Genomic DNA, 22,106 nt, shown 5'->3' on the forward strand with positions numbered 1-22,106 from the left:
AAACTTTCTTTACATGAGCCAAATAACTAAGCCTAAATTCATATATATGAAATCATCATCCAAACTTATATATTGGCAACAAAAAATATTCACATTTATAACAAAAATAAACTAAGATCTTATAAAGAAAATCAACATCCAAACTAAGATCTTATTGAAAAAAAAATACATCAAAAATAAAAAGCAAAGTGGTACATGTGATGTGACTATACAGTTGCAATTCATATAAAGAAAACTAAGATCTTATACGATTACACTATTAAAATAAAATATGATTCTAAAATATTATAAGAGATCTATTACATTAAATTATAAACAAAACTACGATATAAATTAATGAAAAATCTCATATTTCTAAACAACTTTTTTTTTTTAATTTTTAATTTATACTTATATACTAATATTAAATATAATCAAATTTTAAATTAATGTCTATCTTTTAACTATATATGATTATACTTATCACAATTATTATTTTTTATTTATAAAAATATTTTAATTAAATATTTTAATCGAACCCGTGCAACGCACGGGTTTACCCCTAGTTTATATAAATTACAAAATATTATAACAATGAATGGGTGAATAAAATATATTGATGAAGGGCTGATTCTAACAAGTACAGGTGATGCATATGTTGCACGTTAATGATATAATATAAATTTTACAAAATTCACTGTTGGATTAATAGTTTATATCATATAAATTATCCATGTAAGATTTTAAAGAAATTGAAAATCATATTCGGTGTTTACGGTTAACATTGATGGGTCTCAATGACATATCATATGATTTTCAATTTCTTTAAAATTTGATATTGATCATCTATATGATATAAACTATCAATCTAACGATAAATTTTGTTAAATTCGTATTTGTTAAAATGATATCATTAACTTGTACATCATAAAAGACATGATCTCCTTGTTCATACTATATAAGCCAAAGCCCAAAAACAATAGCCAAATGTTGAGTTTTTTTAGTGATGGATTAGTTTGATGATGAGATCAATTTGGCAAGTGTTTCTTTAGAAAAAGAGTTGCCTTGCCTAATTACTCCCTCCATTTCACGATGAATGAGTCAGTTGACTGTTTTAGAAAAGTAATAGTATACAATAGTTAACCCACTCACTCATTGTGGGACGAATGAAGTAGTAATTATTATGGATTTAATTAATATGCACTGGCGGTGTAAAATAATTTTATACTGTCAACCAATATCAACCATGTTTTCCGCCACATCACCCCACTTCACCTCACTTTCTTGACATAACATGGCAAAATGATGGTTATTTATTGGACGATGGTGTAAAACTATTTTACACCGTCAGTGCATATCAATTAAACTCAATTATTATCCCCCCGACAATCTTTCTTTTCTTTTGCATATTAGTTACAGTAACGCCAACCACTCTAATTTTTTTTTGGTCAAGCCAACTACTCTAATTTTGCTAAATAAGAAAACGACTGAATTTTTGTCAAAAAAAAAAAAACGACTGAATTAAATTCATATGGTTTCTCGACATCTGTGGACATTGCATAATAAAGATCATAGATTCATAATAATGGCATATTATGAGATCACTACTCCCATCTTCTTGGACGTACTTGTTTGATACGTTCACATCATCACATGTGTTATGTCCACATTCATTTCCACAGTCATCATATATATGTGACCACTTGTGCACCAACATTCTTCCTTTTCAATTCTTCAATGATTTGCTGTTTTTTATTACTGTGTTCAATTATGGAAATTTCATGACCTTACCTAATCTATAAGAAGGGAGATCGACACTTCGCCCTGTGGATGGTTTAGGATTGAAGTTCCCCCACACGTGGGGCAGAGGATTGGGAATTTTCAATGGGACAAACAACTTTTAAAGTTGCATCAAGGAAAATGACCAAACATGAGAAAACGTGTTCCGACAACACACATGCTTATATACCATTTACATTTGATACTTTTCACTTCCTAGCACCAGAGATTGTGTCATCTAGGTCTTTGGATGTAGTTTTTTGAGGGATTGGTTTCGCTGTACAACAAGGTTTAGTAGCACAGCTTGTTGTCTGTTAAAAAAAATAAAAAATTACGTAACAAATCACCTTAACCATTTAGTCTAGAGTTTGCGTATGAAAAAACATTTATCGGAAGAAGTTAATCCCATGAATAGATCTCAGTATCTTAAGGGGGTTAATCTTCATAGTTGTGTCTGGAAGATACCTTATGTTTCTTTGTATTCCTCAACTTGTAATTTTTTTTACCAGAAGTGCAAAATTATAATTTTAATTGACAGCACATTAGTAGTTTCTTTCTTGCATATAAAAGGATTTGGAGTGGAAGCACAACACTACAGAGAAATTTGGGTGGAAACAAAAGGTGGAGTTGTGTTATATATAATCATGGAAAATTTTGGAGAGCCATTGTTACATTATCATGAGAATTGTCCTGGTTGTAAGGTGGATCAAGCCAAAGAATTGAAACAGGATGTTACATTTAGAAATGTTTTCAGTATATGGATTGTTGTGTTATGTAGCTGTAAGCTCAAGCAATCACTTTTCCACTTATAATTTGATCCCTATGATTGAAAATATTTATACTTTGTCCTATGATCTCTATAATGACTCTTCGTTTTGTGTCATATACAGCTCTTCCAATAGCATCTCTTTTTCCTTACCTTTATTTCATGGTGAGTTTAGTTACTCTGTCCTATTAATATCATTATATCACATTATAACTTAGTGGCGTATCTACTTTGGATCAGGGTGTGCGAACTATTGTATTTCAATAAATTATATTCACATATCGTAATTACTTCTGAAAATAATATATATTAGCAATATATTATCAGGTAAAGGATTTTAATATTGCTAAAACAGAAGAAGACATCAGTTACTATGCTGGTTATGTAGGTAAGATTAGTTTTAGTATACTTTCTTTCTTTTATGTAATACATAGAATCTTAAGTTTTTTATTTCTTATCTTCATATGACTGTGAAAATGTTATAGGATCTGCATACATGCTTGGTAGAGCTTTAACATCCATATTTTGGGGAATGATAGCCGATAGATATGGTCGAAAACCTGTTGTGATTATAGGAATTATTTCTGTGTAAGTATATATGCAACTGAGATGAATGTTTTTTTCAAGTATGTTTGGATATGATAATGAAAATTTCTTCTCATGATATCAATGATGCTTATTTGATTTCAGTGTAATTTTCAACACACTATTTGGCCTTTGTACAAGTTTTTGGATGGCTGTTATGATGAGATTTTTTCTTGGAGGTTTAAATGGCTTGCTTGGACCAATGAAGGTATATTAGTCAAGACACTATATTAAATGTTTGGATTTGTATCATTGAATATCTCAGTTTAATTATTTGTATAATTTGTTTTTCATAACCTCTTTCATCAATAGGCTTATTCTTCAGAAATATTTAGAGAAGAATACCAAGCTTTAGGCCAATCAACTGTAAGTCTCACTGACCTTTGCATATACATTTTTTAATCAAATTTCCATTGTTGTAATAATTTAAACTATGATCTGATTTCAGGTAGCAGCTGCTTGGGGAGTAGGTTTGGTCTTTGGACCTGCATTGGGAGGTTATTTTGCTCAGGTAATTTTCATTTGTTACTTCTGATGTAAAATATGTCAGAAAAAAAGTCATGGATTTTTACTAGGACATAAGATAACTTGTGTTGCAAGACATGAGTTTCCATTCCACCTGTTTCCTTAAATTTAGGTGCTGCCATTTTCTCTAAAAATATAAGTTTTCTTTCTATGAGGTGTCAGCTCAGTGGTAAGTTTGATTTTGTAATCTCAAGTGGCAAAGTTTAAATTCTCTCAGATACCGCTGTAAAATGGTCATTAGTGTCACTTTAATTAATAAAAGTTTCCCTCTCCTTCCAGTTTTTTTTAAAATAATATAAGCCTCTTTGGGAAACAATTTTCTCCTAAATATAAGTCCTATGTTGTCAATGAAGATCGGTTCAGATGGTAAGTAACTTCGTGCCTTATGGTCTTCCCTGACCCTGGTGAGCCCCGAAACCCAACTCACCTAAACTAAACCTTTTTCACTTGTTTCACTAAAAGTTTGTGAAATTTTGCTTTTCAGCCAGTACAGAAATATCCAAATATATTTCGAAAGGATTCCTTTTGGGACAAGTAAGTGGATTTTTTTTATTTTATAGTAAACTTTAATCTTTTATTCGGTTCTGCATTGTTGTTGACTGAGTTTCATTTGTCAAAACTTCAATTTCCCTACAGATTTCCATACTTCTTGCCATGCTTCATTGTATCAGCTATGGCATTAGCAGTAGCAATTTCCTGCATTTGGCTTCCAGTATGTATCATAAATACTAGATATATTCATTTTGTCTTATTTCTACCGTCAATACTAACGATCGAAAATATCTGCATCAATGTAGGAGACATTTCATAACCACAAAGTGTCCACAGAAAACATTGAAGCTTTAGAAAATGGAACTAATGAAACTGATAAAAACAAGTTGATCAAAAAAAATGAAAGCCTTCTCAAAAATTGGCCCTTAATGTCATCTATCATTGTTTATTGTGTTTTCGCGATTCATGACATTGCCTTTTCAGAGGTATCATTCTGACTCTCTTCTGCTTTTATTATGCATCTATCTGTGCATCTATTTATCTTATTCTACTCTTCATTTTGTCAGATTTTCTCATTATGGACTGTTAGTCCTCGAAGGATGGGCGGTTTGAACTTCAGAACTAATGATGTTGGTAATGTTCTTGCAGTATCAGGTAAATCTCAGTGGATATTTAGTCATGTTAGGAGAAGTTTTTCCTTCCTAACTTCATATCTCAGTGGAATAGTTTAGAATGATAAACTTGAATTACACGAAAGGGATGTATATTGTGAAGAGTCTCACATCAGATGTAAGATGGTCTGAACATTATTTTATGCGTAGAGGCAATCTTCACCTTAAAATTCGGTTTCATTCAGACATAATATGAATAAACTTGAGCCACATTGCATCAAAAGTATATATAGTTATGTTGATTAGTTACTTTTCAACTTTTCAGGTATGGCTATTATAATGTTCCAGCTTGGCTTATATCAATCAGTGCAAAAAATTTGTGGACCTATTGTCCTTGCTCGAATCGCAGCGGTTAGCATTCACCATTTGTGACAAATACACAGATTCCGAATTTCATCATTTCGTTTAATTTAAAACATGTCTTCACCATATATTTGTAGGTGTTATCTATACCAATCTTGCAAAGCTTCCCCTTCATGACAATGTTTTCAGGCTTCACATTGTACATATCGATATATAGTGCTTCGATTCTAAAGAATCTTTTCATTGTAAGTAAAACTTTATTTTGATAAATTAAAACTCGTCAAAAATCAAGAGATCGGTTTAATTTTATTGAAAATTTTGATCTTCATTGAATTTGCCTAACAGTATTCTTTTGGTGGATTTAGGAGATAATTTCTACTGGTTTATTCATTCTGCAAAATAAAGCAGTGGTAAAGTTTTAATTTTGGTACTACTCTTTAGATTTTCCTTAAAAAAGTTTTGTAATGCTATGTTTATAATTTGGAAAACAGGATCAACATCAAAGAGGTGTAGCAAATGGAATTTGCATAACTGCTATGTCAGCATGCAAAGTAATTGGCCCTGCAGCAGGTGGTGCAATGTGAGTATCCCTTTGGTTTCTTTCTTTAGCTTCTATGTTTTTTTGGTTTACAATGAGCTAGGGATCGAACCCAGGACCTCTAGCATACTACCCAAATCCCTCGCCACTAGACCAAACCTAATGGCTTCTTTCTTTAGCTTCTATGTGACTTATAAATAAGTTCTTATTTTGGACTTGCGTAAATGCAGATTAACTTGGTCACAAAAGCGGATGGATGCTTCTTTCCTCCCAGGTATCATAGTTACAAATGCTACCGCAATTTAAAATATTGTTTCTAGCATAAAGAGTTCTCACCGGACATAAACACAGACATAGACACCGGACACCACACTAACACAGACATTGATAATAATATAAAAAATGAGAGTGATTTAATGTAACATGTTCCAGTGTGACTGACATGTGTCCGACACTTGAAACACATTCATTATTTGAAGCTTACTGTTGAACATTCAACTGCAGGCCCTCATCTGGTGTTCTTTGTGCTTAATGTTATTGAAGGACTTGCATTGTTGTTGACATTCAAACCATTCTTGACTGAAAGAAAAACTCCCTCAGAGCAGTTGCACTGATATATTATGTTGGAAAAGATGCGAAACATTAGCAACGGGAAATGTGTGTCGCCAATTAATGTCAGCAAAGGACAACAACCTAACAACAATATCATTTGATGACAGCCGGATTAAGTTTGGATGACTACTTGTTGGAATTTCCTTTGTGCAAATTTGGAATTTGATTAATTGTTTAGCTTTCAGAATAGATGATATAGTGCAGAAATTCCAGCGTAGATCAGTTGCATTTAGAATGATTAATTCCGTTTGAATATTGATGTAATACCAATGTTATAAAATTTTATATATTCAGATTTTGAATCCTAAGTCGCCGAAATCATTATGTGAGCTTTCAGATCTCTCTATTCAACGATTAAACAAACACAAGTGTTTGTAATAAATTTTGACTGCAAGGAATCGAGGTTCGTGACCTACATAGTTCTTTCATATTGAGCTGCATTGAACGTATGCAGTTTGAAACTCAAAGACATGTGTAAAGGATAACTACTGAAAGGATCATATGCCAACCAATTAGGGCTACCAGTCACAAATGCTCCCGGTTTATCACTAGTCTGAGAATATGGAAAGTTTTGGAGTTGGAGGGTGCAATGCAGAAAATTAGGGATTGATTTTGTCAGGAATAAGGGAAGAGGAAAGCAAAAACAGCGCTAATGCAGAAAATAGGAAACCAAAGATTCTAACAGCTTCTCTACCAAAAACTCATCATTACAGAAAATACAGTTGAAGCATATGTAGATTTCATTGACCATTAATCAGCACAAGTACAAAATAATAAATAACATAAACAGAAACTAACATATAGGTTAATTGTAGTTGAATCTCATGCTCAAATGACAAAGCACTCCATCTAAATCCTAACATTATAAGACCAAGGAGATATCAAACTCTCAACGAAGACTTCTGGGCCACCATACCTTGAATTATAAACACTCTTATTTTGAAATTTAGTAAACTTAAAAGTATTAATCTTGGGATCGTAAACAATCAATTTCATACCCCAACCCCCATGAGATTCAAGCAACACTTTATCATCCTCAAAAATATATATTGCCTTGTCCAATACATATGACTTACTAGGCTCTCGCATGTAAGAAACGGTAAACAATTTAGTCCAAGATTCTTTATTTCGATATTCCTTGATAAGCCAAATATCATGACCCCAAATCAAGCACAAGCAATCCCTCAACACACCTAAGATCACAAAATTCTCATCTATATTTCCATAATCAGGCTTGGGAACCTCTTGAAAAGACTCATTTTCCAAAATCAAAAGAAACAATAAAGCATGGACTTTTCCTACTATCATCTTTACCCGCCAACCAATTAATTGTGCCACTCACAAATGTTCCCGAAAACTGAAATGGGAAGCCATCAAAAGGGAACTCCCCAATATTTTTCCAACAATTGGTACCAAGACTATAAACCTTGACTTCAACTTTGTACTCCATAGTCCTCCAACCTATAGGATACTTTAAAACAACAACCACCTTGTAATTATAGTTAACATGATCATAGCCGAATCCATAAGTTTTAATGTCAGTTATAGGTGTTAACTCCCTCGGCATCTGAAAACGGGGTAATTTCTTGAATTTGTGAAGAGAAGGGCTTAGAAGCAACGTCTTCCGAGCAAGCTTACAAAGGGAGCTACTTACAAAGTGTATGCGGCGCGTGGATGAATGAGAAAGGTGTTTTTTTGGCAAATATGGGATCTGTTATTAGAGAATTCCATGATTTGCAGATGCATCGAAGTTGACAGAGCAGCTTTACAGGAAGCCGACAGAGGATTTCTTCGACGAGGTCGAGTGGATTTCTTCGACTGTAATGATGCACAATTTATTCCTGGGATTAAGTTTCCTGGGAATATTAAGGTTGGAATCTTATTCCACGACTAATATGGAAAAAGTGTTTGGTTTATGGTTTAATTCCTGGAAATTTATTCTTAAAATAGAATTCTGGTGTTCTATGTAAAAATTCGTAACAAGATGAAGATTACTACCGGAAAAGTTTAAAAAAGAATCAAGATTCAAGTGCAGAGTTGAAGAGAAGCTTCAATGTTCAACTAAAAATCAGAAGCTGCGCTTATTCAATGATTCACTATTCAACAACTTGAAGAAGACAATCACTCTTCCTCCTCCATCTTGCAAGTGTAGAAGAAGACGATTTCAACGATCCTCCCAACGTTGATTCAAAGTGGATTATCCAAATTATTATTCTTATAATTGAGTATTGAGCCCAACTCAACCCTACAAAATCGACTTGTAAGGTGAGGATGGGCAGTTGGGTCGAAGGTCAATGAGTTTGGGACTTGAGGTGTTAGCAGCATAACCCAGGTGATTTCTATTCAGTTAAGTCGGTTTTTCTGGTGCTTAGTCGTTCCATAGTATTCCAACGCTCAAGTCAGTAAGTATTGAAAGTTAGAGTATATAAAATGGATGAAATGTGTGTACCTTGAGGTTGAGCGCACATGTGTTTATATAGAGAATGACATGCATGACCGTTTTGTGGGTCCCACAGAGTCATGAATATATTGTGTTTGGGTCACTTATCCGTTGTAGCCTTGTAGGCGAAGTAAACGAGGGGCATTTATCCGCTGTAAATGAGGTGCTTTGTGGGCGGTACACCTTATTTTGATAATGGAGAGCGCTTATATTAGGCTTAATTATAATATGTAATGGGCTACCAGCTTTTATGAACCTTTGGCCAGAACGATCTATTTTCTGAGTGACCGACCTCGATTGCTCAGACATGGGAGCAGCCCTCCGCTTTTCTGGATTTTAGGGTTGACATGTTTCATTGTCGGGACTCCATTTGCACCAACCAAACATAGATATTCTTTTTAATTAAGCGTGAGCAGTTTAGTTTTTTTTTTTTTACAGATAAGCGTAAGTATAGTGTTTCTTTTACCAAATATTAAGCATGATGAGCTTAATTCGTGATGAAGCTATAGCATTATTATTAGTATATTCTGAAATGAACTTCATAATATTTGGTCATTAACTTGATATTTTCTAACACCACTACTGATGTTTCTTTTACCTTCATCTTATTCCAAATCTCCATTTCAAATATTTAAGTTGTAATGATCCCACTTGTTAACAGATTCAGAAATGAACTTCATAGTATTTTGTCATCAAGTTAAATGAGACCTTCTAAACCGACTTGGGTTGGCCTGATGGTATTGGCTTGGAACCTGGGAGTGATCTCCTTCTTAAGGTTTCAGGTTCGATTCTCTCTGGTACCAATTTGAGTGGACTAATTTAGCTTCTTCGAAAAGAAAAAAAAAATGAGACTTTCTAAGTTCTAATCCACATGCATTACACCATATGCTCCAAATTAAACAATAAAGGATGATCAAACACATGAACCGTTCACAAATATTCAGATATATAAATCCCCTCAAAGTAGTTGGAATACATGAATCAAAATAGAAACAATATATACTAAAATGCAGGAAAATAAATTCATATATATAAAAGTGTTTGTACTAAGAAGGGTTTGACCATATGGATCAAACGATGCCATAAATAAGTCTAGCAAATGGAAATGAGCAAAAGTGTTCGTTATATATGCACCGATACTTTGAGGACTCTCTCACGATTCCAATGTTCTTAGAAAAACTTATGTATCTGTCACCATTTGTTTTTTCAGCAACCAACAGCTTTGTTCACCGATGCAACAGGCCTGGTTTCAATTGCGAAATCACAGCATTAACTCCAAGAACTTGTATTAATTTTTCAATAAACTCAAATTACGAGCCTTACACAAACTCAAACAAGCATGTCATTTTCATTCTACCAGATAAGTAAATCATCAAATAAAAAGAAAGTTAATCCTTCGATCGATATCTTCAATATACTTAAACTTATCTAGTTTCTCTCAACTTCAAACTTTATGACAAAAGATCCTTAATTTATACTGTTAGTTTTGATTTATGGATCATCTAAAATATTATGATATATTTCTATCGACCTCAAAACTAATATGTTATGAATCAAAATAGCATATGAGGAAATACACTTGGCATAACATAATTGGTTGAGGTAAATGGACACATGACTAGGGTTGTGCATAAATAGTGAAATGAGAATCAATAGTGGCTATGAAGAAAATTGATGAAGTCTCTCCTCTCTCTCTTTGGAACTCTCTTGTAGACTAATGATTAAGTCTTAGACTTAATCTTCTTCTATCTTTTCCTTAATGTTTCTTTTGTGCTAAGAACATCAATTCTAATTAGGTTCTCATCTATAAATTTTACTTTTAATTCAATAATCAATTTGCAATTATCAATCTATTACATCTTCAATTTTGGGAACCCTTACATAACATTCTAAACATTTTTAGCCATGCATTCTGATAAATATGTAATTTTGAACTCCTAAATTTGTCAGAAGCAAAATCATAAAAAATGCTAACTTGCAAGCAAAGCAACATTCAACAGCACCTACAAAAAAATTTAGTCATGCATTCTAATGCCTTTTTGTGTAAATTAGTACTATCAGTGAAGCTATACTATGAACTAAATGGTTATTCAAATTGATCCAATATGTGATTCAAGCTGCATACATTTTTTCCTGTAAATAAGCTTTTTGTTATTTATCCACTGAAAGTAAGTTAGTATAACCAGAGATGTTGTGGGAAATAGAAAAGGATCATGCAAATATAAAATTACTAAACCAAACAATTTATCTTTAAAAAGTTGTTGAATGCACTTTTCACCTTATAAATAAATTGATGAAGTCAACCTTTGCCGAGGGCGAGTTTTGAAGCAAAAAGTCCAGCATTCCTTGAGGTATAGATGAAGGTCCATGAGGTCCATCCATTTTTATTTTCAGTGTCTTTAAGTTACAAAAGGAATCGAACTTAACCTTCAATAAATCAGGATAGTAGGAAAGAACCTAATAAGCAATCAAGAAGGATTAGGATCAGTTGCAAGTCTTATTTTCGTTATAAAATTTAAAACTACAATATAAAAAGTAGGATTAATTAATGATACAATATTAAGTACCTTAAGAGTCTTCGAAGAGATGATCAATGATTCAATATTAGCAAGTTGAACCAGCCAGTTGAGTAAAATTAATGAATTCTCCCGCAAATTCCAACAATACGGTAAATGAATATTTAAATGTTTGATAGAAGAGAGGACACTCTCGCTCCCGGAGAGTTCCTGAATACATTCACCACCAGTAAAAGCAAAGGCATGAAGACTTGGAGCATAATATAACTCAATTCCAAAAGAGGTTTTGGAATATTTCTTAGAATCGCAACCATACATATGTATAGTTAAATTGACAAGCTTAGCACTTGAAATGCGAAGGTATTTTTTTGCACCAAAAACTTCACAACGGTCAATGATCAAAGTATTCAACTTATTAAATGCGGAAAAAGGCTCAACACAACCATCATTGGTGCCACAAAAGGTAAAGTACTTTAGAGACAAAGTAGTTAATTCTGGGAGATTAAAAAAATCTGGAAATATTATTGTCCGGCCAAAGTTAAAAAATATATTGTAAGCAGAAAGATTAAGAGTTGTTAATGTAAGACATGAAAAGAAGCAAGACGGAAAGTGTTCAATAGCAGCTAAATTGACTAGTAAGTGTTTGACATTGTGTGAAACAGCATACTCTATAGTCTTTTGGAATGGGCTAGCGATCGCTAAATGATTGGCGCACAAACGGAGATCAGACAATGCGGTTGAGTGATCACGAAGAGACAAAAGCTGAGACGCGAATTTTTCTAAATTTTCATTGGTCTTAAAATCTGAAGTAGATAATGTAAGAGTGGAAAGTTTCTTCCAGAGATTAATCCATCTTTTGGAGAGAATGCAGGTTTGAACGGCCTCTTTGGTGTTCAAAAAGGACAGTATGTGAATGAGAACACAATCAGACAAATCACTGATTTTGTCTTCTTCATTTTTGTCGGCTTCACGGTGTTGTATCTTCTTAGGCCTCTCCACCTCCATTGTTGGTTATCTGTGGGGAGAATGAAAGAATTGAACAAGAACATGAGTAAGTTATTACTTATTAGGCATGTGGAGAGAATTCAATCATTCATTAATTAGAGAATTACTAAGTGGAGTGTCCAATTTCAAACTCGAATTCTCAAAAAATAACATGTTCCCGTCAATTGAACTAAACTCACCGAATTTCAATAGGAAAACAGACAAACGGAAAATAAGTTGCACCATTAATTTTTTTAAAATGACAAAATCAATTCTCTAATATATTATAAATAAATACCATTCACGGCTGTCGAGAGGGTGATGGGGGAACGGCCTTGACTGACTTCTCTGAGAAATAATTAATACCTTTGGCTTCCCGTCGGATGGAGGACAGTGCATATGCTGCTGTACGGTGAGTTCACGATTTGTATAGGTAGGTAGGGTTATGAGTTGGAAGTCTCGATTAACTAGCTAGATTTTCTGTTTTCAATAATAATATAGTTCCACTTTTATAGTAAGTTCTTAATTGATATTTAATTGTTTTAATTTCAACTACTTACTCCATCCCAAATTATAAGAAGAAAAAAAATAAAAATCATATTTATTGAGAAAAATCAAAACATGATAATTTGAAATATGTTTTTATGGTTTTTTCATTGAAATAAATTGCATAGAAAAATGTAAAATCAATTCTTATTGATTGTTTTTTATTGAAAAAAGGGGAGAAAGAAAAAATTAAATGCAATTTGCATTTAATTTTATGAGATTAAGAAAAAAAATATGAAAATAGTTTTTCTCTTATAATTTGGGACAAAAAAAATGGGATTTTTTCCCTTATAATTTGGGATGGAGGGAGTATATTTTTTCACATGTTTAAAAAAAAAACTTTATTTCTTCACACCACCAATATCCGGTTCATTTGACCTCTTAATTTGGTTCGGGCTTCAGTTCTGTCATCAAGTGGTTTTAACCTCGTCCTGAGTTCCGATCGAATTTGCGAGAATCGAATTGTGGTCCTCCCTACCAAATTCAGTTGTTTTAACCGAAAATTCTAATATGGATCACTTCTTCAAGTGATCCATAGCGGACTAGTATTTAAAAAATATTTAAAATGATAATATACGTTGATGTTTGAAAGTATAGTTTAATGGTTATTTTTATTTTTAGGCTTAAATGCAGTTTTGCCCACTGTTTTGATTAAATCGGAATTTTACCCCTCTGTTTTAAAATGCGGACTTTTACCCCTGTTTTATAATTTTTGAATTTCGCACAGAATTCAATTTGGATCCATAATTCACCAAACTGGTACCGAAATGACCGCAATCGAGTTAATTTTCCACATAATCAAAATCAACTAAATTTGGAGTTACACAGAGAAATTAATTATCATTTTAGTGAAGATCTGTCCAAATTAATTATTGTATGTAACTACTACTGATATTTTTGTCATGTCTCTCACCCGGTAGCTAATTTTTTAATAGTATTTACATGTCTGGAAAACTAACAAAATTATCCTTGTTGTCATTTCAATTTCCTCGAATTTGGAGTTACGATGTGGTTGGCAGACGATGTTGAATTTGAAGGTCATAAGTATATTTCTGCAAAATTAGTAATTGGACAGACTTTCACTAAAATGATAATTATTCTCTCTCTGTAACTCCAAATTTAGTGGGGTTTGATTATGTGGAAAGTTAACTCGATTACGGTCATTTAGGTATCCTTTTGGTGAATTATTGATCCAAATTGAGTTGTGTGTGAAACTTTGAAGTTGTGACCCGAAAGTAGATTTTGTGCAGAATTTTGGGGAGGCAAAATCCAAAAAAAATTAAAATTGGGGGGTAAAATTCCGGATTTTAAAATAGAAGGATAAAATTCCAATTTTTTCAAAACAACTTTTATTTTGGATAAAAAATTATTATACGTGTTGGGGTATGCTCCATTTAGGAGCTATCCATTTAGCCTAGTTAAGTGTCAGGATGTATCACATGTGGCAAAAGAAAAATTGTAAGGTTGAGATTAAAACTTGAAATTAAGGGGTTTTTAATTAAAAAAAAAAAAGAAGAAGTGCGTCACAGAAGTGCTTCACTTCCCACCGCGATTCTGCCATTGAAACAACACAGAACAAAGAGATGTCAAGAAAACCAGACAACATTTTGTTCTTAGAACAATGGCTTCAAAACATCACATCCACCTCAAAAACAACAATCTCTGCAAAATCCATCATTCAAGCTTGGTCTGAACTCCGAAACTCTCTTCAATCTTCTTCATTCAATCAACACCATCATCAACATCTCAAAACCCTAGTCAATTCCCAAATCTCTCTCCATGTTGCAGACCCACAAGCAAAACTTCTTTTTTCCATTCTCACTTCATCAAATTTCTCTCTTTCTCATGATTCCATTGCCCTTTGTTTCAGACTTCTTTACATATGGATAAGAAAATCAACAAAACCCAATTTCCCTATTCTTGATTCGGTTGTAGGGTTTCTTTCAAAATTTGATTTTGGAAATGGAAATAATCATGTTTTGTTTTCTGAAGCTATTTTACTTCTGGGTGCTTTTTCTTTTGTGCATTCTTTATCTGAAAAGACTAAAAATTCGTGCTTGGATATTTTTTGTAGATTGTTGGTAGATAAGTGTAGGTTGGTTTGTTTGTTTGATGAATTATTGCCTAATGTTCTTGCTGGAATTGGGTATGCTTTGTCATCTTCTGTAAATGTTCATTTTGTAAGAATATTGGATTGTTTGTTTGGAATTTGGGGAAAAGACAATGATGGGCCTCAAGGTAGTATTGTTCATGGACTCATGGTTATTTATTTGTTTGATTGGGTTGCGTCGAATTTGATTAATTTCGGGTTTTTGGATAAAGTTAATGTTTTTGTTAGAGAAGTTTTCGAGAATTTTAAGGAAAACTATGCATCGTTCGCTGTTTTTATGTCTGGGATTGGAGTACTAAGAGTTACAGATAGATATGGTTCTTTGACTGGTATGATATTGGATGTTGTTACTAAAATGAGGACTTCTGCGATTGTTAGGGTGGAAGCTTTAGTCAGTGATTTGGTTTCTAGGAAATTAAGATTTAGTAGTAACTCAGGAAATGATATTCAAAATAGGCTTTTACTTCAGTGTGTTTCGCTAGGATTGACGCGAACTGTTTCATTTTCAAACCATTCCTCTTTGTTTGTATGCCTTGCTTTGTCATTGTTAACTGAGATACTTCCTTTGCCCCGTCTTTATGGATCGGTGTTTGAATTGTTCCCAAGTTCTGGTGGACTAAAGGTTAATGAGATCAAAGAACATCTAGATGGTATCCTATTCAAGGAAGCAGGAGCTGTAACGGGAGTTTTCTGTAATCAATATGTTTTAGCAGACGAAGAAAATAAGAATATAGTGGAAAATCTTATATGGGAATACTGTCACGATATTTACTTTGGACACAGGAAAGTGGCTATGCATCTTAAAGGCAGTGATGATGAATTGCTTAAGGATTTTGAAAAAATCACCGAATCTGCTTTCCTTATGGTTGTAGTCTTTGCACTAGTTGTAACAAAGCACAAATTGAGCTCTAAATTTTCTCAAGAAGTACAAACCGAAGTCTCAAAGAAGATACTAGTATCGTTTTCTTGCATAGAATATTTTCGCCATGTACGCTTGCCAGAGTATATGGAAGCCATTCGCAAGGTAATTGCGAGTGTTAACCAGAATGAGAATGCTTGTACATGTTTTGTGAACTCCATGCCTTCTTATGATGACTTGACAAATGGGCCAGGTATGATTTATTCGTTTGCATTTTGATGTGACTAGCTCATTTATTTATTTTGGCTTGTGTTTTATAAGTTTCATGTTCTTCTAGATCAGAAAACCAAATACTTATGGTCCAAGGATGAAGTGCAAACGGCTCGTGTTTTGTTTTACCTGCGAGTCATTCCAACCTTGATTGAGTTTTTGCCTGGCCCTGTTTTCGGAGACATCATAGCTCCAACTATGTTCTTGTATCCTATATCAACCAAGTACATATTTAGTTTTGCTTGGTTTTTACACATATTAGTTTCATTTCAGGCTTTCAGCTGAAATTTATATCTGTATTAGAATTTTGTTTATAATCGATTTTGAGTCCTAGATAAACTAATCCAGGCATTCGTATTCGTTAAATAAAATTTGGGGGATTCTCTGGTCACATTATTAACTGCAGAAAATCTATTTCCTTATTTAAAAGAAACTAGATATATGGAACATCCGAATGGAAAAGTAGCTCGAGCCTCTCATTCTGTGTTCACTGCATTTATGTCCATGGGGAAGGAACCTGAAAAAGTTGATAGAGTTTCATTGAAGGAGAAGCTTGTTTTCCATTACATACAAGTATCTTTATCGGTATTGATTCTACCAAAGACCTTGGTCTTTAATATGTGTGATTGATCATATCGAATACATTTTTATATTATATTGTAATAATATGAATAATATAGGGATATCCTGACATTACTCCTTTCGAGGGAATGGCTTCTGGAGTTGTAGGACTGGTCCAACATCTTCCTGCCGGAAGCCCTGCCACTTTTTACTGCATTAACAGTCTTGTTGAAAAAGCAAATCAACTCTGTTCTGAAATCTTCACTCATGAGGCTGATGAATGGAAGCAGTGGCAAGGAGAGCCAGAACCAAGCAAGAAATTAATGGACTTGCTTTTACGCCTAGTTTTCCTTGTTGATATACAAGTAAGGTTTTAATTTGAAAAATTATACTCTACTGCTTTGAATTGCAATGTGATTTTTTTTTCCATCACCAGTATTTGTATCTGGCCCACTGGACCGCCTAATCTGGTTTGGGGGTCAGTTTTGGCATCAAGTGGTTCTAGCCCCTTCCGATCGCAGTTGCGGGGGATCGAACCGTATTGTAATGTGATTTTTGGCACATGTAAAATTAAGCAATATAGACCTAAGCACTCACAAAGACATGGTAACTGACGCAAAATTGACACTGGCACGTGGGTACCGGTAATAATAATTTAGAAAATAGAAGTGATTGAATGTAACCACATGTTTCGATGTTGTGTCTGTGTCGGACACAAGATACATCTTCAACTTGAAGTGCCATTGGTATATGGATTAAATATTGTTTTAAAATTTAAACTTACAATAATGCAAGCTTTTCTACTTTTCAGGTCTTGCCTAACTTGATGAAACTGTTGGCACAGTTGATTACCAAGTTACCACAAGATGCACAGAACATAGTTTTGAATGAGTTGTATTCACAAGTGGCTGATTCTGATGATGTCATACGCAAACCCATGTTGGTTTCATGGCTTCAGTCATTATCTTACCTATGCACAGTGGCTTCAAATCAAAGTGCAGCCTCCAAAAAAAATAAAAGTGCAGACCCAATAAGTGGTGGAAGAATAACTGCAAATCTCTAAGAGATTCCGGTACATCCCATTTTCTACTTCCTAGTTTATTTATAATCTCTAATAAATATATACTAATGCATCTTCTTACGTCTAAATGCGATATTTGTTCTACCAACTTTTAACTTCACTTACTGCATTTCCCTTTAACTTCACCTGTTGCAACCGCTTCTCTTGTTTAGCATTTCTATTTTTGATACAAGAATTAGAGCCTATAATTTTACATTGTTGGGGTCCAAAGTTAAATGTAACAGCAGCATTTGTTTTATGCAATGCATAATTTGTGGATTCCAATGGCTCATTATTTTGCTTGGATAAGAATGTTAAAATTGGGATCAAAAACTTGTGGTTCTATTACTTGAGATGTCATAGATTTGGGGTTCATTTTGCATGTGATTTGTTCTATTACTTGAGAATATTGAAATATACTTTGTTTCTTTGTTGATACTGTTAGAATATTAAAAAATATCTTATATATTTATATTATGTTGCAGTATTTTAGTTTATCTCATAAGATCAGTTTATAATTCTTATAATTTGGGTTGAGCCTAACTCAACCTTACAAAACCGACTTGTAAGGCGAGGGCAGCCAAAGCTTATGCTACACAAGTCATATCTCCAGGCAATGTGGGACTAAATCCACCCCTACACACCTAACACAATGAAAGTGTTAGAGGCTGCAATGAAGGCAGCTAGAGGTGGACCGCAATGTAGGCGGAATTTCCAACAATAATTTTAGAGTATCTTAGATTATCTCTTAGGATTAGTTTTTATATTACTTAGAGATTCTTAATATCCGTTTTCTGATTTCCGATTTCCCTATTTATTTAGGATTAAGACTCTTGTATGCCGATAGTATTTAGTCTTTTGAATCAAGTTACTATCTATAATAACATGGGTCGTAAGTTGTAACCCTTCTCTACCTTACTTAAGCTACCTTACTTAAGCTATATATGATTGCTTTGATAGGATACTGCTGCATTATGGTGTTATGTATTAGTATTTACTGCTTAGTAATCCAAACATCATTTTTAACATAAGTTGTTAAAAGTAAACTGAGCATTCATTTAGAGTGAATAAATAAACCTAAACAGTCGGTGCGTGTTTTTTGTGCAGCTTACTGGAGCAACTAAGAAATTTTTTTATGCACTTGAGATGCAAAGGACTCGGCATTAACCAAACAATGAATGCGGTTGAAGCCGACACAGAAACCAAACAATGAATGCCATTGAAGCCGACACAGAAACTGAAACCTCTGATTACTCCCATACGATATTTGCCAGGATCCTTGTTGAACATGCTTAATGCGAATGAGAATGGTAACAATTCCTCATGCCAAGGCCAGAAAGTTCCATTTGTTGACATGGTTGTAGCTGCATGGTTCTTTGGTTTGATAATCGGAGTACGTGCTGTCTAATTAGCAAAGAGAATCGCTTTTCATCTATTCATAAGAAATGAGCTTTCCTTAGTAACATAGCTTTAGAAATGGATGTGGTATAACCATTGTAGTGATTGTACATATGCTATATGAACTTAGATACTAATACTTCTGAATAAATAGTGAGTTAGAGACTAAACTTAGATACTAATACCATTGTAGTGATAATATTATTACTTATCTAAAATTGGTTTTTTGTCTGTCTGTGTGAGTGGGTTTGTGTCAAATTTGGTTATTTAAATAGGAATTTTGTAAGTAAATAAATTTAATTAAAGCAATTCAATTACATGCATTTTGAATTATCTAAAATTCTATAATGCTTTAATTTTCAAATAAATGATACAGGACCAAATTGATTTGAAGTTTCCAAATGTTTTTGGTGTAACTAGTTCAGTTTCCAAACGGGACACTACATTTTTTTCATTTTTTTGAAAGTTACTTACATGTTATGATGTAGTGCATGTTGGGGTCAGCTTTGTGAGAGAAAAAAAGTGATTAAATGTTAAAATTTTGAATGATTTTTGGTCAGTTCTATCAAGTGCGCCACACCCTATTATGAAGTATTGTCAGTTTTAGGTGAGCCACGCGGTTTTGTTCCTGGTAAAAGACGTCTCAGAGGGTTAAGGTGTGTGGGTATTGTATATAAACCATCCTTAGCCTTGATTTCTAAGCGATGTGAGACTTTTTAGGTTTACTGGAACAGTGGTCATGTGGCATATGCCCCCTCCATCTACCGTCAATGTTATGTTCCACCCTCAAGTGTGCCACACCACGTTTCGAGATATTGTTCGCTTTAGGCCGTATGTGAGCCCTCACGGTTTTATTCCTTGTAAAAAGCGCTTTGGTGGGTTAAAGGTGTATGGGTGTTGTATATAAATTAGTTTATAAATCACTAGCATCGATTCTCAAGTGGTGTGAGACTTTTTAGGTGTATTGGAACACTTTTTATAGACTATGTTTATTCTAACTTAAAGTGGGTATGACGAAAGAGTTTAATGGACATATATTGTTACCGTAAACTAATTTAAGTTACAAACAAGATGAATTCTTCTCTCTCGAATGAATTTTCTTTATAAGCAAGAGTCAATGATTGAACCCCAAACCATTTTTTCTTAAGGGATTTAAGACTCTTACCAACTTGCATTAATTCATTCTTAGTAACTATTATAAAATATTTTTTCCTTTGTCATTTGTGATAATTAAAAAAAATCAATAGTTAATATAATTGTCATTTTAAAATATGTATGAAATGGTTAAATGAGAATTATTATGAGACAAAGGAAATATTATCACTGAAATGATCAAATGCGATATTAATAATATTTGACAACCGTTCCAAATAGATTAATTTTTTTTTTTTTGTTTACAATGTTGGCAATAAGGATTGAACCTAGGACCTCGTACATACTACACAAATCTCTCACCACTAGACCAAACCTATTGGCTTTCCAAATAGATTAATTTTGTTTATAAAAAGGATATTTCATTAACAATATAATAGAATATAGAAAACTATTAATATATATTATTATGAAAATGGTTCAAACATTAGTTTAAAGCCTTGATTGATGTTCAAGAGATAACATTGGATTTTGGGCTTTTAGTCCATCATGGTGGTGAGATCTTGAAAGTTCTTTTAGTCAATAAACCATAAAAAATTGAAAGTTCTTTTACCCTAATATTATGTCTTAAAAATCACACTCCTCTGAATTATCAATAAGACAAAATGATTTTATTTTCCTCATTGGTACAGTTTGGCATTGTTTTTTTAAGTGTAAAAACTATTTTAATCATAAAGTTAGAAATAATAGTTTTAAAACTAAAATTAAAGTTGTTTGATAAATTTTACTTTTAAAGAAAAAAATTAACAGTTTTTTTCTATTATTCATGCATTTGCTTGAAAAATCAAACTTGAATTTCCTTGAAAAAGTATCACAACATTTGCTTACTTATTTAGTGATTATGCGGCCAAAGATAGACCAAGAGAAAATGAGACTTAAACTTAACGTAGAACACTAATGAAAGCAACTAGAAAAGCCTTTCTTTATGCATCTTCTGTTCATAACCCTTTGCCAATATATAAGATCAATCACACTATTGACTATATAGATTGATAAGGATCTTTTTTGTTAGTTCCAAAAGCATCATTAATTCTCTTCATTATTCATGCATCCACCATTCCACGCAACCAAACTATATATGTGTGTATTTTGATTTTTGATTTGTGAATCCACAAACTACACTAATTGTCAAACATATAAATAAATACGAAAAGTTATGTCAAAAAAAATAAAATAAATAAATACGAAAAGTTATAGAGTTCAATGGACTGATGAGTTTCATCAACGAACGAATTGTTAGAAAAATTCAAGTTCAAATAATGGGATAATCGAACCCTATTATGACATCCAACATAGTAATTTCGACATTTTTGCTGAGTTTGAAAAGGTTTTTTTATTATATATACTAGCTTATAATTAATAGTTCTTTAAGTAAAATATAAAATGCTTATAATAGTATTAAGTTGTTTGGTTTTGTTTTTGTTCTTTTATTTCACTCTGAAAATCGATATTTATGAACTCTTTTTTTAAAATCGGTTTTGAACTATTTCTTTAAAATGAGGTAAATGTAAATATTTTTATAAGTGTTTATTGAAATTTAAGGTCTTTTCAGTCTTAAACATAAACATAATTCCATCACCCTTAATTTGTATTAGCAAACAATAAAATAATAAAGTATATAATTTTAGATGGCGCCCAAAAGAGAGATTCAAATGTTGTATCTAAAAAGGATAAGAAAAAAGAAGATAGAATTTGGTAGATACCAAGAAAAAGTCACAACATTTGAAAGCAAAAATACAGAAAAAGCAACAAAGAGACCAAACCAAATACGTGATTATGCTAATTACCCTTCTTTCATTAGCATGCACTAATCGGCGCCGTTTACTTAGCATAATTCAAGGCCCAAATTTTATTATTTATTTTATAGAATTTGAGGTCCATATTTTAGGCATATTAGCCCTCTAAATGGCGCCATTTACGCCTCTTCTTTTCATGTCAAAATGTTGACAAATAAGAGATT

The 22,106-nt window shown here is 32.9% G+C and overlaps 3 protein-coding genes and 1 pseudogene across 4 annotated transcripts; 2 read left to right on the plus strand and 2 right to left on the minus strand.

Moving 5' to 3' along the window:
• The first annotated feature begins 1,543 nt into the window (after positions 1-1,543).
• On the plus strand, positions 1,544-6,552 carry LOC123913502 (protein ZINC INDUCED FACILITATOR-LIKE 1-like). Its single transcript, XM_045964271.1, has 17 exons — positions 1,544-2,538; positions 2,649-2,689; positions 2,852-2,912; positions 3,010-3,112; positions 3,215-3,317; positions 3,422-3,475; positions 3,558-3,620; positions 4,119-4,168; positions 4,271-4,346; positions 4,432-4,611; positions 4,693-4,780; positions 5,063-5,148; positions 5,238-5,345; positions 5,466-5,510; positions 5,592-5,680; positions 5,869-5,912; positions 6,143-6,552. The coding sequence occupies exons 1-17, from the start codon at positions 2,133-2,135 to the stop codon at positions 6,250-6,252; spliced, it is 1,707 nt and encodes a 568-aa protein (XP_045820227.1). The 5' UTR covers positions 1,544-2,132; the 3' UTR covers positions 6,253-6,552.
• A 435-nt stretch (positions 6,553-6,987) lies between these two features.
• Positions 6,988-7,817, minus strand: LOC123915398 (annotated as a pseudogene).
• Positions 7,818-9,578: 1,761 nt separating this feature from the next.
• LOC123916755 (F-box/FBD/LRR-repeat protein At5g53840-like) lies at positions 9,579-12,659 on the minus strand. 2 transcript variants are annotated; one of them, XM_045968287.1, is made up of 4 exons: positions 12,557-12,659; positions 11,258-12,221; positions 10,969-11,147; positions 9,579-9,933 (listed from the first exon to the last, which is right to left on the minus strand). In XM_045968287.1, the coding sequence occupies exons 2-4, from the start codon at positions 12,209-12,211 to the stop codon at positions 9,897-9,899; spliced, it is 1,170 nt and encodes a 389-aa protein (XP_045824243.1). In that variant the 5' UTR covers positions 12,212-12,221; positions 12,557-12,659; the 3' UTR covers positions 9,579-9,896. The 2 variants fall into 2 exon arrangements, with proteins under 2 accessions (XP_045824243.1, XP_045824242.1); XM_045968286.1 differs by having other exon boundaries at positions 9,600-9,933; positions 12,489-12,659.
• Positions 12,660-14,173: 1,514 nt separating this feature from the next.
• Positions 14,174-19,228, plus strand: LOC123916751. The gene is made up of 6 exons (XM_045968280.1): positions 14,174-15,958; positions 16,043-16,181; positions 16,413-16,560; positions 16,656-16,901; positions 17,348-17,608; positions 18,704-19,228. The coding sequence occupies exons 1-5, from the start codon at positions 14,320-14,322 to the stop codon at positions 17,597-17,599; spliced, it is 2,424 nt and encodes an 807-aa protein (XP_045824236.1). The 5' UTR covers positions 14,174-14,319; the 3' UTR covers positions 17,600-17,608; positions 18,704-19,228.
• Positions 19,229-22,106: the final 2,878 nt, after the last annotated feature.

The sequence above is a fragment of the Trifolium pratense genome, linkage group LG3 (genome assembly GCF_020283565.1).
Source record: "Trifolium pratense cultivar HEN17-A07 linkage group LG3, ARS_RC_1.1, whole genome shotgun sequence".
Lineage (NCBI taxonomy): Eukaryota > Viridiplantae > Streptophyta > Magnoliopsida > Fabales > Fabaceae > Trifolium > Trifolium pratense.